This window comes from Hemiscyllium ocellatum, chromosome 29, assembly GCF_020745735.1.
Source record: "Hemiscyllium ocellatum isolate sHemOce1 chromosome 29, sHemOce1.pat.X.cur, whole genome shotgun sequence".
NCBI classification, from domain to species: domain Eukaryota; kingdom Metazoa; phylum Chordata; class Chondrichthyes; order Orectolobiformes; family Hemiscylliidae; genus Hemiscyllium; species Hemiscyllium ocellatum.
In genome coordinates, this window is record NC_083429.1 from 18435547 (window position 1) to 18450767 (window position 15221).

General features: G+C 45.6%; 1 protein-coding gene across 6 annotated transcripts in view; it reads left to right on the plus strand.

The window, feature by feature from the left end:
• Window positions 1-795: 795 nt before the first annotated feature.
• fli1 (Fli-1 proto-oncogene, ETS transcription factor) overlaps window positions 796-15221 on the plus strand; it is an 83196-nt gene continuing 68770 nt past the window's right edge. Inside the window, exons 1-5 of one of the 6 annotated variants that reach the window (XM_060847005.1) lie at window positions 796-953; window positions 3591-3674; window positions 9646-9851; window positions 11214-11368; window positions 11797-12000. In XM_060847005.1, the coding sequence (XP_060702988.1) occupies window positions 3636-3674; window positions 9646-9851; window positions 11214-11368; window positions 11797-12000 (604 nt within the window). In that variant the 5' untranslated portion in view covers window positions 796-953; window positions 3591-3635. Of the gene's footprint in view, window positions 954-2430; window positions 2900-3318; window positions 3675-6622; window positions 6842-7102; window positions 7573-9645; window positions 9852-11213; window positions 11369-11796; window positions 12001-15221 lie in introns of those variants that run through there. The other 5 variants (XM_060847002.1, XM_060847007.1, XM_060847003.1 and 2 more) reach the window with 5 other exon arrangements.

Here is a 15221-nt window from a genome sequence, read left to right on the forward strand (position 1 = left end):
ATATGGCTGAAAATGGAAAAGTGTAGGATACATAGGCTTCAGATTGGTTCCACAGGTCGGCGCAAAATCGAGGGCCGAATGGCTGTACTGCGCTCTAATGTTCTATGTTCTAGACTGCGGTTGCAATATGTGTTCAGCTGGATACCACAAATCCGGAAGGATGTCACTGTCTCGGAAAGGTACAGGATACGGTTATCAGGATGTAACCCGGGATAAAGGGTTTCAATTATATCCAGGAGTTGGAAAAAGTTTGAATCGTTCTCTTTCCATCTGAGTTGGGGGGGGGGGAGGGGTTAAGGGAAAGCGTTGTCGTTTTGGCAGTACAAGCGGGAAGAAACAGTTAACTTTCCAACTGGTATGCGAATGAAAAGTGCTTAAACATTGTACATGACTAGAAAAGTAACCAGATCGGAAATGAAAGGAAATTATTTCACACAAATGTTGTGATCATCTGGAATGCCCTGACAGGAGATTAAAAATCGTAGGTACCTTCAAAACGGCCAATGGGGCCTTGCATTTAAAGATTTGCAGAGTTATGGGGAGCAGTTGAGTACTGGATTAATTTGGACAGATTTCAAAGCGCTAGCACACAACACAGATATGTCGAATGGCCATTTTCTGTGCTTTGAGATTCTATGATCCACACCGCCCTTCAAAATAGCGATGCCATTTCTGAAATTCCTCTTCCGCAAGTTCCAGGCCATATTTCTTGTTAACACGTGCATTTTCTTTTGTTTACATAAGACTGGAGTGTGCGGTAAATTGTGACTGAGAAGTCGTGCACCAGATGCTTTCTCTCAAATGCAGCCATTCTTAAATCAACTATTTACTGAGCTTCGATCGAGTTTACAGTTTGGTGAATAATGGATGCTGTGCACTGGGGCTGTGAAAGCGATGAAGTAGGAATCCCATTACTGAAGGACTCGCTTCCCTACACTCAAGTTAAAGTGTTTGTGAGTTTGATGTCTCCAATTCTTGGCATTTTATTTATTCCAATTGTTGTCAGATTGTCACATCTTACAATTTGCTGGAATAGTTCTCATTGCTTGTTTTCAGCAGCTCCAGAACTCGGCGCTGCTCCAGCTCACGGCCTTCACTCATTCTCAATCAACTTTCCATTCAGTTGCGTGAATGTGCGTGTTCTTGCGTTTATCTTCGTCTGCGTCCGTCTATCTGTGTACGTTAGTGTGTGTGTGTGTGTGTGCGAGTCTGTATATACCCTTGAGTTTGCGTGTGTCCGTATGCGTTGTTGTGTGTATTTGGGTTTGTTTGCATCTGTACATCGGTGTTTGTGCGCCTGTATGTGTTTGTGTGGCTGAGTTTGTGGCTGTATGCGTTTGCGTGTGTCTGCACATTTGTTTGTATTTGGCTGTGTTTGCGTGGTCCTGTCTGTGTTTACGTGGCTGTGTTTTTGAGTCTGTATGTGTCTTTGAGTGGCTGTATTTGTGTGAGACTGTACAAGCTTGTGTGTTGTGTTTGTGTCTGTATGTGTTTATGTCTAGCTGCATTTGTGTAGTTGCATATGTGTTTGTGAGTCTACAAGTGTTTGCATGGTCGTGTCTGTGACTGTATGTGTTTTGTGGCTGTGTTTGTGCGTCTGGACGTGTTTGTGCGTAGCTGTCTTTGTTTATGAGTTCGTGTTTGTGTGTCTGTATGTTTGAATGTGTCTGTGCTTATGTGGTTGTGATTGTGTGTGACTGTATGTGTTTGAATGTGTCTGTGTGTATTTTGTGGTTGTGTGTGACTGTGTGTGTTTGAATGTGTCTGTGTGTGTTCTGTGGTTGTGTTTGACTGTATGTGCTTAGATGGCTGTGTTTGTGTGTGTATCTATGTGTTTGAATGTATGTATGTGTTGTGTGCTTGTTTGTGTCTGCCTGTGTGTGTATCTTTGTCTCTGTGTGCTGTGTCGTTGTGCCGTGGCTGTAAACTCCACCACCAAAAATCTAAAGGATTCGAATGATTCAAATGTGAACTCACTGTTAACATGCTGTGATTTTGGAAATGTCAGACGTACATTCTTTCTCCCTCAATAATACTTCCTTACAATGTCACGAACTAGTTAACTTTGCGTTGCTCAGAAATGTAAATACCTTCATCAGTTCCGTTAGTATATAATTGAACGGTAGAACTGAACGCAGACAGAGCGACCTGTCTGGCCCCTTTCACCCCGACTCGTTAGATGTTACTGTTCAGAGAAAACTGTTTCAATATGCTGCAGCCTGGGTCGCAGTGGGGGAGGGGAGACCGACGGAATTAAAAGTTTAGGTTGTCTTTTTTTTTAAAAAGGATACATGTACCCTGAATAACTTTGTTTAAAAAAAAAGTTGGTATTTTCTGTTTTTGGTTTTGTTACTAAAGTTAGGGCTGGCTCTGTTAAAGTTAAGCCCTTAACTTCTCATTTGCTCCCTCCCTTTCCCCATTCATTTTAAATTAAGTTGGAGATTGTGTTGGAGCTGCGGAGTTGGAGCTCCACTCAGTGTCGCTTCTTGGTTTAACTCCTTTCAAAAAAAAGAGTCAAATTAGGAGTTTCCTACTTGTCCGGGTTTATGGTGAAAATGTAATTCTTGGGGACGGGTTTCGAATTCAGTTTGACACAGGAGGATTTCCATTTCACAGTAATTAATTAGAAGGCATCTCAGAAATTGATCAACTAAACCATGGCTTTTCTTTTTTAAAAAAAATGCTCTGTTAATAATAATTCCCCGAGGCTTTGCTGAACTCGGTCTGTCTGGAGTTTTGGAGGCACACAGCCCCCACTATACCACAGTATGGACTTTCTTGTCAAGACTTATACACAGCCAGTATTAGGCTAGCAATGGCCCGTTAACTAGTCTGTCTCGCTGCTACACTACAGCGCCTGAGTGAAAGAAACCCAGGGTGTTTTTAACCGGCGTAAGGGGTGAGTTTGTCTATTCCAGTGTTCTTTCTAAAGACCCTAAATCGTGTAAAAAAAACGGCTGGTTTTAAATTGGGTTTTAAAAAACCCAGCGCGGAGCAATGAACAGTTGAAGCAAACTTACAACGTGTTCGAGAGTGAGAAGAGACTGACTCTCTCCGGTTAGCGGACACATCTAAATGAATGCTGGCAGAATACAAAGGTGAAGAGAGGGAAAAAAAATCAGAAGGAAAAAGAGGGAGGGGGGCAAATGAGAAGTTAAAGGAGAGAACAGATGGGCGTGGAGGAAATAAGAGAGAAAAAGTGGTGCACAAAATTAACCCTGCAACAGATATACCGGGAAGGGAGGGAGCCTGAGGGACAGAGACAGTATCTGGAGGATGGATAGATGGATGGATAGATAGATAGACAGACAGACAGACAAACAGACTCACTAATGTAATACACGTTTGAAGGAGCAGTATTTAAACATTTCCTGAGAATCATCACTTGTAGGTGTGTCTGTGACGGAGTGGGGTAAAGTGATGTCCTATCTGAGTGATTTGGAATGCATTTTATGTCCGCTGTGTGCGGTTCAACATGGCCAGGCAGTCGACAGGAAATGTATAGGGGTCAAGGTGTGGTGGCCTGAGTGAAAGGGGCACGAGCAAAACTCGTCTGCTGTATTCCTTCTCAAATGTGAGACTCCTTTCAGGACGTGGATCCAACCGGAGCGGGAGAGTGGGCAGCTTGAAGGAAGATGTTTCAGACTGTTCCGGACACCTCGTCTTACGTAAAGGTAAGAATGAGACAGCAGCGTTCCTGCAACGGCCTGAACTTCAAACCATTTAACATTTTTTTTGTTGGAAGGAAGAATCGAAGAAAAAAGGGAGCACCCTGGAAAATATTGTTGAAATTGTTCTTTCAGCTGTGTCTGAATTTCCACCTGTTTAACAGCAATAACCCTGTCCAATTTCAGAGTGGTTTGCAATTTCAGAAACTGGCTGAATCTGAAAAGCAAGACCCTGCCTGTTATTTAGTTAAATACTGGGGGCGACTTTCAGTCCTTATCACTCACAATATTTTTGCTTATGTGATCCTTGCCGTTGTTGCTATCACTTATTGGGAGAGTTACCTTCATCCCCAGGCATCACCCGGGAATGGTGTAACTTCGAAAATGCTGGAATTGATTTAAAGAAAGATAGAATTGAACATTCTGTCTGTCGCCTGTCTCTCCATTTTTCAAACCTAACATAAATGTAATATTCCAAACTTCAAGTTCAATGGCGGATAGGAATTTGAAAGGAAAACGAATTTATTATAACTTTATTTTGCGCAGATTGATATTGCCTGGCAGGCCCACTTCAGGCCCAATCACAGCATGTGTGAAATCAAATTAAGTAGACAGTCTACATAAATGAGTTTTGAATTGAGTATTCAACTCAGGAATGTGCTTAACGTGGATATGGACTGACTTTAAATCCGCTTCGGAAGTGCTGTAGTTGCTGCTAAGATTTGGAGAAAGGGGATTTCAGCCACAGAGTCAGGCCCGCTCTGTGGTTTCTACAGTCACCTGGCCCACGTCCCAAGCGTTTGTCTGTAGATCGTATCTGACCAATTCCAAACTAAACTATTCTTCCCTTCATCCTTTACTCCCTTCTTTTTTGGGCAGTCCATTTCTTCACAGAGTCAGACCTTTTAGAAAAGAGGAACTTTCCCCTTCCTGCACACCGCCCCCCTTGAGTCGACCAGACGGGAAAAAAAATCCACCAGAGGTTAAAATAGCAGTGAAATAAATCATCTCGACTGAAAAAAAAGAACATTTTTAGCGTCCAATTCGTTAATGTGATTCGCTCACCGTGTATGCATCTAATGCAGACACCTTGCAGTTTTTTAATATCTATATATATCAATTTCATACAAGGTAAATATCTGCGGTAATTGAAGAAGTGTGTGTATTATTTTTAAGGTGAAAAACACGCAGTTGCAATTGTGCAAGGGCCCGGGTTTATTCATTTCAGGCAGTGTTAACTGCTCACGATCAAAAGGAGAAGCTTTGACACCGAAGCTTAAGACGCACCTCGGTCCTGTTAAAGAAGACCTTTCGAAAACATTGATGTCTCTGATATTCTGTGGCGTTGATAAATAGTGCAGTATGTAGACCTCGGGCTTGTGCCTAACGCCCTTGAAATAGCATATTTTTTCACCCAGTCATAACGTTTGTGTTATTTCACAAAGGCTGGTTTTCAGACAGTCTCCAGCCAAGGCGGAGAGGTCTGTGAACGTGGAACAATTCTCACTCTGTTCCGTGCTCTCTCACTTCCAGAGTTCAACCAAAGCTCACCAAGTGAGCAAGACTCCGCCAGAAAGCGCCGTCCTCTTCTTTTTCCACCGGGCTGACAATAATCGGCCCTTTTATGACGATGCTCAGAACGAGACATCGATCTAATTGCAATCCCCAACATCTATTACTTTAGAAAGATAGGTATGTACAATATCAATGTTTAAACACTCAGACAAACCCCAAATCAGGTCAACAAGAAAGACTTTGCAGTTATATTATGTTTCATTCAAGCGCATCCAGGTCCTGGTTGCAGACTTGTTTTGCTAAGGTCAGCGGAGACTAGAAATTCTCCAATAAAAATAAATCTCAAATTAATGATGGCCTGGAGCAACGGCTCAGACAGCTTGCTTGTGTGTTCAGAGTTGCAGATACACCTCCCCGCCCTCCCACCCACTCCCCCAACATTTCGTAGGACCATTGTAATTGTGGGAATTTGCCCCTACCATTCCAAGGCTAAGTCAATAGGTTCGTTTTATTTGAATGTCTGAAATTGTCGTCATCTTCGCCCCTCCCGCCGTAAAGAAAAGTCAAGTGAGATATTAAAGCTCACCACCAGAGCTGCCTCATAAATTATGGGGGGTGTATGCGTGGGTGGGGGGGGTCTTGTTGGTGGTTTGAACCCGTTCTCCCCAGGCAATTTTCGTTTTGTTTTTAAATTCTTGAAAAAAAAAGTGAGGTGCCAGGGACAACCTGAGAATCGGTTCTCCATTGTAAACAAACCTTCGGGTCTGTTCACTCGGCCTTCTGTTGCCCCCTCCCCCCTCCCCTCTCCCCCCGGTGACTGCATGGCCCAAGGCTCGGCATTCTCGGGTTTGAGGGATAACAGCGACAGTGGGCTCTAGCTGCAGCCGGGTAGGGAGAGGGCTATGCCGGGGGAGGGGGTGGGGTCTCACGGGCGAGGAGGGAAGAGAGCAGGAGGACAGGGACTCAACAGCTGACTTTCTGAAGGACATTCCGCCGCTGATCAGGAATGAGAATCTCCGTTACCTGCAAAGAAAGGCGCATTCATTCGTGAGCTGCAGCAACTCTGCATAGGCAATCCTTGGCATGGCCAACACACCAATGTCAAGTGTATTTTTTTCTCTCTCTCTTTAAAATATTCTATTACTCTTATTGCAAACCGCCAGCCTCTTCCCCTCTCTCATTGACTGGCTCTGAATAAATCCCACACTTGGAGTCCAGGTTGGAGACACGTTTAAAGTAACTGATTACAGTGAACCGGGGATTTAGGAGACGGAGAGTTTTCCGCTAGAGACAGAGAGAGGGAAAGTGAAACTGCATACATCCAGGAGCGAAACCTGCAATTAGCGCTGAAATAGCCCTCTCCCGATTGGTCAGTGCCTCACTGCGATCCGCTCAGGTTGGGATCTGCAGTTCCAGTGAAATGCTGCCTGAATTGATGAGAATCATTTCAGAGGCGGGGGGAATGGAGGGGGTGGGGGAGAGAGAGAGAGAGGACTGTGAGCTAAATTCGCCAAGTTAATCAAGACCGAACAATCGGATAAGGCAACTGAAGACTTGTAACGCGTTTTAATACAAAGCAAGAGCGAGACGTCTGGACTTGAAGGGCAGATTCCAAATAAATACATTTAAATAAAGTTGTTTTAAAATCACCTGAGCAGGTAAACCATTCATTCTGAATTATGCTGAATAAGACGTTCCTAAGAGTGTATTTTAAGTGCAGATGAACATGTTGCAGTAATCCGATGGGAGAATTGCTTAGCTTGGTGACTGGTTACTGGTAACTTTTCAAGGGGTTTGGGGAAACGCTGTTGGCTGCTCGAGATGATGCTCGGGGGGGGGGGGGGGGGCAGGATTGTTTCGTCTGATCTTGGTAAATAAATACATGTCAAAGTCTTCCTTAAATAGGGCGTAAGGGGATGGAGATAATCTGCCGATGTGTACTCACCCAAGGGGAGCGAACGATTTGCTAAGTGACTCTGTGACCAGTTGTAAACATAAGCGTCGGTGGTTTTATTTTACTCTGAAGTAACTGTGAACGTGTGTGTGTGTGTGTGTCTGAGAGAGGGTGAGGGGCGAACAGGAAAACGCATTGGAACCACGGAAAAGAGAAACGACTATTGTTTCTGTGTTTTTTTTCTCTCCCTTATCTTGACGGCCAAAATATCCTGCTTTCAAAAAAAAATGTGTAATGAGCCCCCACCATTGGTTCAGCGGCTTCCTCCCGGGCGGCTGACTTCACTTCCCAGTATTGCCAATCTTTCATCCGGTTACCTCGCCTGTCCGAGTAAGAATTGTGGTTGTAATTACCTCCTGACCGTGTCATGTTTGCGATATTGTTCCGATTTGTGGAAAAGGGAAGAAATCGGGGGAAATGGACGGCACTATTAAGGTAAAGGGAAGGGGTTGGAGGGGGGGCTCTGGGGGGGGGGGGGGGGCTTGAACAGCCTCCTGTCCTCGGGATGTTTTGTTTCTCGCTTTTCCTTCGGGGGTGACGCCACTTTTTTTTCCTTCACCTCATTACCCCCCCCCGCCCCCCGCTCCAACTGCCCCCACCCCAAGTTTCCAGCCCAACAGCAGCGCCATGCCGTCAGATTGTCTATCTCCTTTGGAAATGTCTTTTTTTCTTGGCCTGGCAGAGGCAGAGGATTGTGGAGAGGGGTCACTGTGCTCAGTCCTGCAGGAGCTGTGGACAGTTGCTTCTCGAGTTGCGCCCGGGGCAGAGAGCTGGCTATCATTCACCCTGGGTGAGACCAGGAGAGTGAGGGGCTGCTCTCATTGCAGAGGCGGGGGGGGGGGGGGGGGGGGGAACCTGCCACCGACCACGACCAACTGCGCAACGCCGGGTGGCACAGCGCCCAGCGGCTCTGAAAACCAATGCCAACCCTCCCCTCCCTCAGACGCGCGGAGACCGTGCCTTGGAGTGTCCCGTGTGACCAGCAATTCCCTGCGATGTTGTCCCCTTGAAGGAGAGCGGCCGCGCTGTGTGTGCGCGCCGCCCGCAGCTCATTGCTGCTCGGTCCAAAAAGAGACTTGCTGTCCCCGGGGCAGAGGGAGAGTCAATAAATAGGACCAGGCAGGAGGACCCCCTTTCAAATCCAGTGTTACAGAGTGGCGAATGCTCAAGCGGAGAGAGAGAGGGAGAGGGGTGAGCGCTCCTCAGGGTCTTGCAACAAACAGTTTTAAATGAAGGCTTGATTGATTCATAACTGAACTGTAGGATCCTCAGCAAACCCCCTCTCTTATCGACCCAGCAGACATTTCCGTTCTTTACACCCCTGTTTCCTGACAGATTTCCTTTTTCCTTAACACAATAAAGATGGAAAACTATCTGCTCTCCTCCCGCATTCCCTCTGATTTATGTTCGACTTTTGACGGTGTTTATTTCGTGTTTCTCTCTCTCTCTCTGCTGTACTAATTCTGAGCTGGAGCAGGGTTAGGCGCCTCTCCCCGCTCTGGCTCTACCCCTTTAGCCGAGCTCACAGAAGTTTGGTTTTGGCTTGGATTTCTGAGCGTTGGCAACTGCAGAGTCACTGAGCAGACAAGCCTGCAGCAGCAACACAGACAGTATGGGGAAAATACTTGCCAATGTCCTAGATTAGTCCGGGCCGCGGCGGATAGGAACTGCTCACTCCTTTGTCAAACCACTCGCGAACCTCTAGTGACCTTCCCGATCTGCTTCAGACTTTGCCCTAGTTTTGCTACACCCTTTGAATGCAAGATTGATACTTGCCAACGCAAAAGCATTTTCTCCGTAACCTGTAGACATCCCGGTCACTTCCAGAGATGGATCGGGAGGTACCAGACTAGGGTTTCCAGCTCCTGGGGACAGTATGTCCGAATATATTTGACATTCCTGTCCTTTCAGTTTTCATGGAGATAATACGGTTATTGGAATTGCTCAGTTAATAAATATTCCGTTAAAATTTGCTGAAAAAGGGCATTTGTTCGCACGTTTTACGTCTGTTATTGGTCAAGGCAATTCTCAAACATACCAATTGGTATTTCTTGCGAATTGCCCTGATGGGCGCAAACTTCGCCACAAGGTATCCTTTTCAGCAAACCCTGGGTTCCAAACGATTATGGGTGTTTTGTTCACGGCCTGAGTTCTTAATGATGATTCTGTGACACCCATAAAAACGCACCCTCACGTCGGCTCATCGGGATGTACACATTTATAACGTATCAGATAGTCCATAGTGTGGAGATGGATTTAAAACTGATGTGCAGGATATTGATGAATATTTTCTGAAGTGATTGCATTCTCATTGTTGAGGTTGAGGCCATTTTCAATAATTAATCTGTTGTCACAATCACATAACGGAGAGGGGGCGCTCTCTCATGGGTTGGATTGTCCCCTGAATCTCTGCCTCAGGTTGGGAGGGTTCACCACCTCGAGTTGGGATTACTGTCTGTACCTGCACCTTTCTGACGGTATGCCCTCTGCTCTTTCTGCTGTTTTCAGGAAGCCCTGTCGGTTGTGAGTGACGATCAGTCCCTGTTTGACACCTCGTACGTGGCTGCACATCTCCCCAAAGCGGATATGACGGCTTCAGCTGCAGCCGACTATGGACAAACGCACAAAATCAATCCCTTGCCTCAACAAGAATGGATCAACCAGCCCGTCAGGGTTCATATCAAGAGGGAATACGACCATATTAACGGGTCCAGGTAACATCGGATCAGACAGCCTTTTCCAACAAAAGCAGATCCCACAGGCAGAGAGGGGGCCATCAAACTGTCCATCTCCTGAATTCATCTCCACTCAACATGTGGTAATACCCCATTCGCCCAATATCATTTCTTAAGTACACACCACCCAAGAGTGTTTGTGTCAACTAAGCATACACTGACATGAAATTTACTTCAATTTGTTACATAAAATTGCGTATGAATTCTCCCATTGTATTTCCAACAAGCTTGCACATAATATGTTTGCATGTGATTACATATTTATTGTAGAGAACAAACTCTACTATACTTACAACCGGATCCGTACAGTCCCCAGCTGTATGGCGTGGTTCTGCTGGGAGGGCTGTGGGATTGGATTATGATCTGCTCATTGTGCTCCCAAAGAGACGGGTCGCTCCTTCGTCAGTAAATATAGAGGGCCTTGCGAGAAAACAAAACGACAAGGCTAAGACCTTAACTTCTGTGTAAAATGCGTCATTTATTGCGGGGATTAGTTCATCTCGAGCTCTCTTGAAAAGTTAAGGGTGGGCCTTTTACACAACTGAGCGGATTTTTCAGCCACTTTCCAGATCGAGAGACACACGGAGACCAAGCCGGGTGAGGAGAACCGGATGGCAGTGAGCCCGTTGGGTCTCCATGCGCGTCTCGATCTGTAAACTGGTCCAAAACTTTCGCCAGCTTTTATTGATTCCAGATCTTTCAGAAAATGAAATTCAAATCCTCAAATTGCAATGGGCAATTTGAACACACGTTCTCTAGATTCCTAGCCCAGTAATATAAACAGTCCCTACATGACTGTGTCCCGCCTCTGTAGGGCTGCACTCACAGACATGTTAAAATCTCTGCCACATCTTGTCTCCTTTTGCCCTTTATTCCTCACTTTGCCTCCCTTCTCTTTGTTATCAGTCTCTGTTGAACATTGGGTTACGTGCATGGGCCTGTGAAGTTGATTTTTTTTTAGCCGAACACAACTAGTTTTGCATTTGGGTTATTGGAAAGGCTGGGGGCATGAAAATTAGATGAAATCGATCCTGAGGAAATTTCATTCACATCTAACGCAGACAGGCAATCTTGCCCGTTTTCCTCTAATCGATGTTGTATTATATTCATTTAAACAATGGGATAATCTACTGTTGACCGTTGTGTGCACACACAGATGTAATTAAAGTGAGTCACAAACCCTGGGAACAACTGCCCACATTTTCAGAGGAGGTTCGTTCAGGGCGCTTGGTTTGTACAGCGACCTGAGGATGTGAACAAATACGGAGGGCGAACTGCGGCACCTGTGTCGCTTTGTACCTCCCGGGCTCTGACGTCTGTCTCCTTCTTCACCCCTGACAGGGATTCACCTGTAGACTGCAGCGTGGCCAAGTGCAATAAGCTGGTCAGTGGCACCGACCCCAACCCCATGAGTTACGGCAATTACATGGACGAGAAGAACGGACCACCGCCGCCTAACATGACCACCAACGAGCGGAGAGTGATCGTGCCGGCAGGTAACTACAGGTAGCAAAGGTAGTCTCTCAGGCCAGATGGAGGCCTGCCCATCAATGGAGGTCTCTCAGAAGCTCCCCCCACCCCACCCCACCTTGCTCCCCTCCCCCTGCGTGCCCCCGTCTCAGTTTTGCTTTAATTACACCAAGGTGAAATATCAGTGATAAGACTCGACCACATCTCTAAAGCTCACTGATTTTGATCCAATTATGCACTCAATTTCCATTACCAGAAATTAGCCGACTGGCTCGCATACATCTGGATTGAGTCAAGCGGCTGGTGGGAGCTAAGCTTCAGTATTAACTGCGTACAGAATCGGCACTGTCCCTTTAACGAGAACAACGTGTGGATTGGAGAGTTTAGTGTTGTGCAGTCGGTGCGGTTTGTGCAGGATTCTGGATGAGTTCTTTAAATGGCTGGTGTTTCGCAGATCCGACTCTTTGGAGCCAGGAACACGTCAGACAGTGGCTGGAGTGGGCCATCAAGGAATACGGGCTTCTGGAGATCGACACGGCCCTCTTTCACAACACGGACGGCAAGGAGCTCTGTAAAATGAACAAGGAAGACTTTCTCCGCCTGACCTCCCTCTACAATGCTGAAGTCCTGCTCTCACACCTAAATTACCTCAGGGAAAGTAAGTGTGGTTACAACTCTCACCATCAGTCTAACTAGAAGTGTCAGTGAGTCAGTGTGTCGGTGTTATGAGTATCAAGATCCCACTGAAAGTGGTGGTAACTTATCCTGGATCTCATCAGTTGCAGTCAGAGTGTAATCGAGCAAGTCTTTTGTTGCCAATAGTTTACAAAATGATTGTATTCAACGAATTAGAAAGAAGGAAGCATTTCACGGACACATCTTGTGTGGTCTTGTTCTGAAATGTCTGTAGCTTTCAAATGTGATGTTTTGCTCATGTCAGTGCACGTTGCAAAATGTAGTGAGGCTCGTGTCTGTGGACAAACCAGTGGGTTTCGGTCTCATTCAGAAATTGAATCCTGAGATTACTGGACACTGTGGCGGCGGGGGGTACTATACATTTATTTCTTGGCCGGAAACCTGGATGTGTTTTTGTTCAAGACCAGGTGTGGGGTTCCAGATACATACAGTTTCATTGTAGCAACTTTTAATATACGCTGCTTTTTATTTCCATCTGATGTATGAGAAACAGGGAGACATTGATTACAACAACCGCTGGCCTGTTAGATTTCTGTTCCAATAAGATAAACTAAAACAGCGCGGGCAAGAATTTCAGAAGTGCCGTTTATTCTAAGGTGTCGCCGCAGTTAGCCTGTGCGTTACACCCAGACTGAGTTGATGCATATAATGATAAATGTCTATTATAAAACTGGCAATTTCTTTCAGTTAAATGCAATATCATAATTATAATTGACTGGATTAGGGAATAACTTGATTCGTTATCCCGAGTCTTTGCATACCTTTTTTTCTCTAATAAACACACCTCTCAGAGTCAGTCTCTTCCCGCTTACAGAGACCGTTCTGCCCATCGATTCTCCTCGCGTTTCAACTTGCTCACGGCTGACCCCTTATCTCGACACCCCACTTCCGTTCTCTCCCCATCCACCCTGACCGTGTAAAAAGCCTTTCTATCCATTACTTAAGATGCTGAAATATGGAATATTGTATACGTTTCTAGAAGAAAAGGATGTGGGTGGGGAGGACTGCAAGCTCAGATTGCCCGGCAGTACCGTTTGATTTGATTTATTAGTGTCACATGGACCTAGGTAACAGAGAAAAGGTGTTGTTGTGGGTGCAGTACAGGCAGATCGTGCCATACAACGTGCATCAGGGTAATGGAACAGAGCGAACATTTCCCTATTCAACGCCTCAAGTTGGTTTCAGTAAATCGGTGCTGTGTCAGACAGCAGTCTCGGTGCGATTAGCGAATGAATTATTTCCGTAATCTTTTGAGCGAACTGGCTGCAAGGATTTTGAAAACGCGGCTGATTTCAGTGTGGCTGGTGCGTTCTGCAAATAATCGAACTCGAGCTGATTAGAGCCAAAAGGGGCAGTTGTCCGGAGGTTGGATTCAGTGGCGTTGGAACTGGCATTCGTGAAATGAGAAGAGGCCAGGTTAGATTAGCTTCGATATTGTCGAGCTCCATTGTATGTATTTTATATATATATATTATATATATATAATACATAATATGTATATATACATAAAATCCTGCTTGATTTTAGTTGGGCCTTCGCTAGTCACTCTGGCTGCCCACTCTCTCCCTGCTGTAACTCCCTGGCCCACACAGTATAAGGTTATTGCCGACATGTAATAGAGTGTGGCTAGTGTGTGAGCGCAGTGGGGAGTCATTCTGGCCTGTACTATTCGATCCCAAATTTCTGACACTGAATGTTCGTCTGAATATGTGAATCATTTGTTCAGTTCGGGATGTTCTGGGGCTGAATCCACCTGAGCTTTAAAACTCGAGTTTTGAGTTTTGAAACGAGCACCATCAAAGGGAGAACCGATTCAGCTCCAGGTGTGGAATATTCCTGTAAAGAGTGGGTTCCACTGTCGGTTCTGGCCGGATGGCACCCTTCCTGTGTGGGAGAGAGAGGACCCAGCATTGCTGGTTGCGAGTCGGCCGCTTGCTTCAAGGCATCTCGGGTCCAATGGTCCTGTAAAAGACTGTGCAGCATCGGCTTGTTCTCCATATCAGACCGTAGAAACTTAATAACGATTAGCTTTGAGGGCTGGGACTTTCTAATCGAACCGCAGCCCGTGATGTTGGGAATCGACATCACAGTCCTGAGGGCAGCCGGGTTGGAGATTCGTGAACCTTCCGTTCCTGTTGAGAACAACTCTGAGCTGAACCGGCTCTGCAGCGAGGCCTCCGCACTGAGGGTTGTCCCTGAGTCAATATCCCGTGCTAGAATGAGAGCAGTCCTTCTCTGGAGCTTTGGGATGTTTAGGATGTGAAATGTCTCTGACAAAATGGCTTGCCACATAACTCCGGTTGCACGATGGCCCCCTTTAATATCACACTGGGGAAAGAGACAAGGGAGCAGAGATTAACTCCCGAGTAATCATAGGCATTTTCAAACTAAACCCGGATTTACTGAATAGCGTTTGGATTTTATTAACTGTTTAATCTGAGCGGACGAGACAATTTTTTTGGTTTAAGAAGGTTAATAAAACTACAAAACTTCCCTCCCCTATCCTCCTCCCCGCTCCAACACACAGAGCTACCAAACATACACAAGCAGGGAGATACCATTTATAACTGTACAAATTCACACATGAACGCGCACTCTCATGGCGTTGATTATTCCCATTATAGCGGCATTTAACATCTAATCCAATGAAATCTTCGAAATTATTGCAGAGGTTAAGGACAGAATGACATCGTAAATCTGTACAAAACCTTGCAAAATGTTAAACCAACATAAAACAACGATTTGAACCGCTTTACAAATATGATTCAAATATTCAGACGACCATTCAATGTCAGAAATTTGTCCCTAAAGTATCCACGTTACAGACTCTCGGTTAGTTGACTGCATATAATTTAATCGATGCATCAGATTATTTGCAAAATTCCCAGTTTCTGTTTCCCTGCACGGTGTTTTCACCTTATTCTAGCTGCTTAAACAAAACTTGGCGTCTTCTGTCCTGCTCCTCGTAGCAGGTTTCATTGCAATTTTAAGCGTAATATGCAGTTTATTCATCTGAGAAATACTGAGAACCTCCCAGCTTTGCCGCCCTGTCTATCTTTGCAATATGTGGACTGGGATAATGTGTTGTGAACGGCAGGGAAGCAGAGGAGACAAGAGGAATGGGTGGGAGGGAAAATAATAAGGTAACTAATAACAGGATTTCACTGAGGCTTTCAGGGTCAC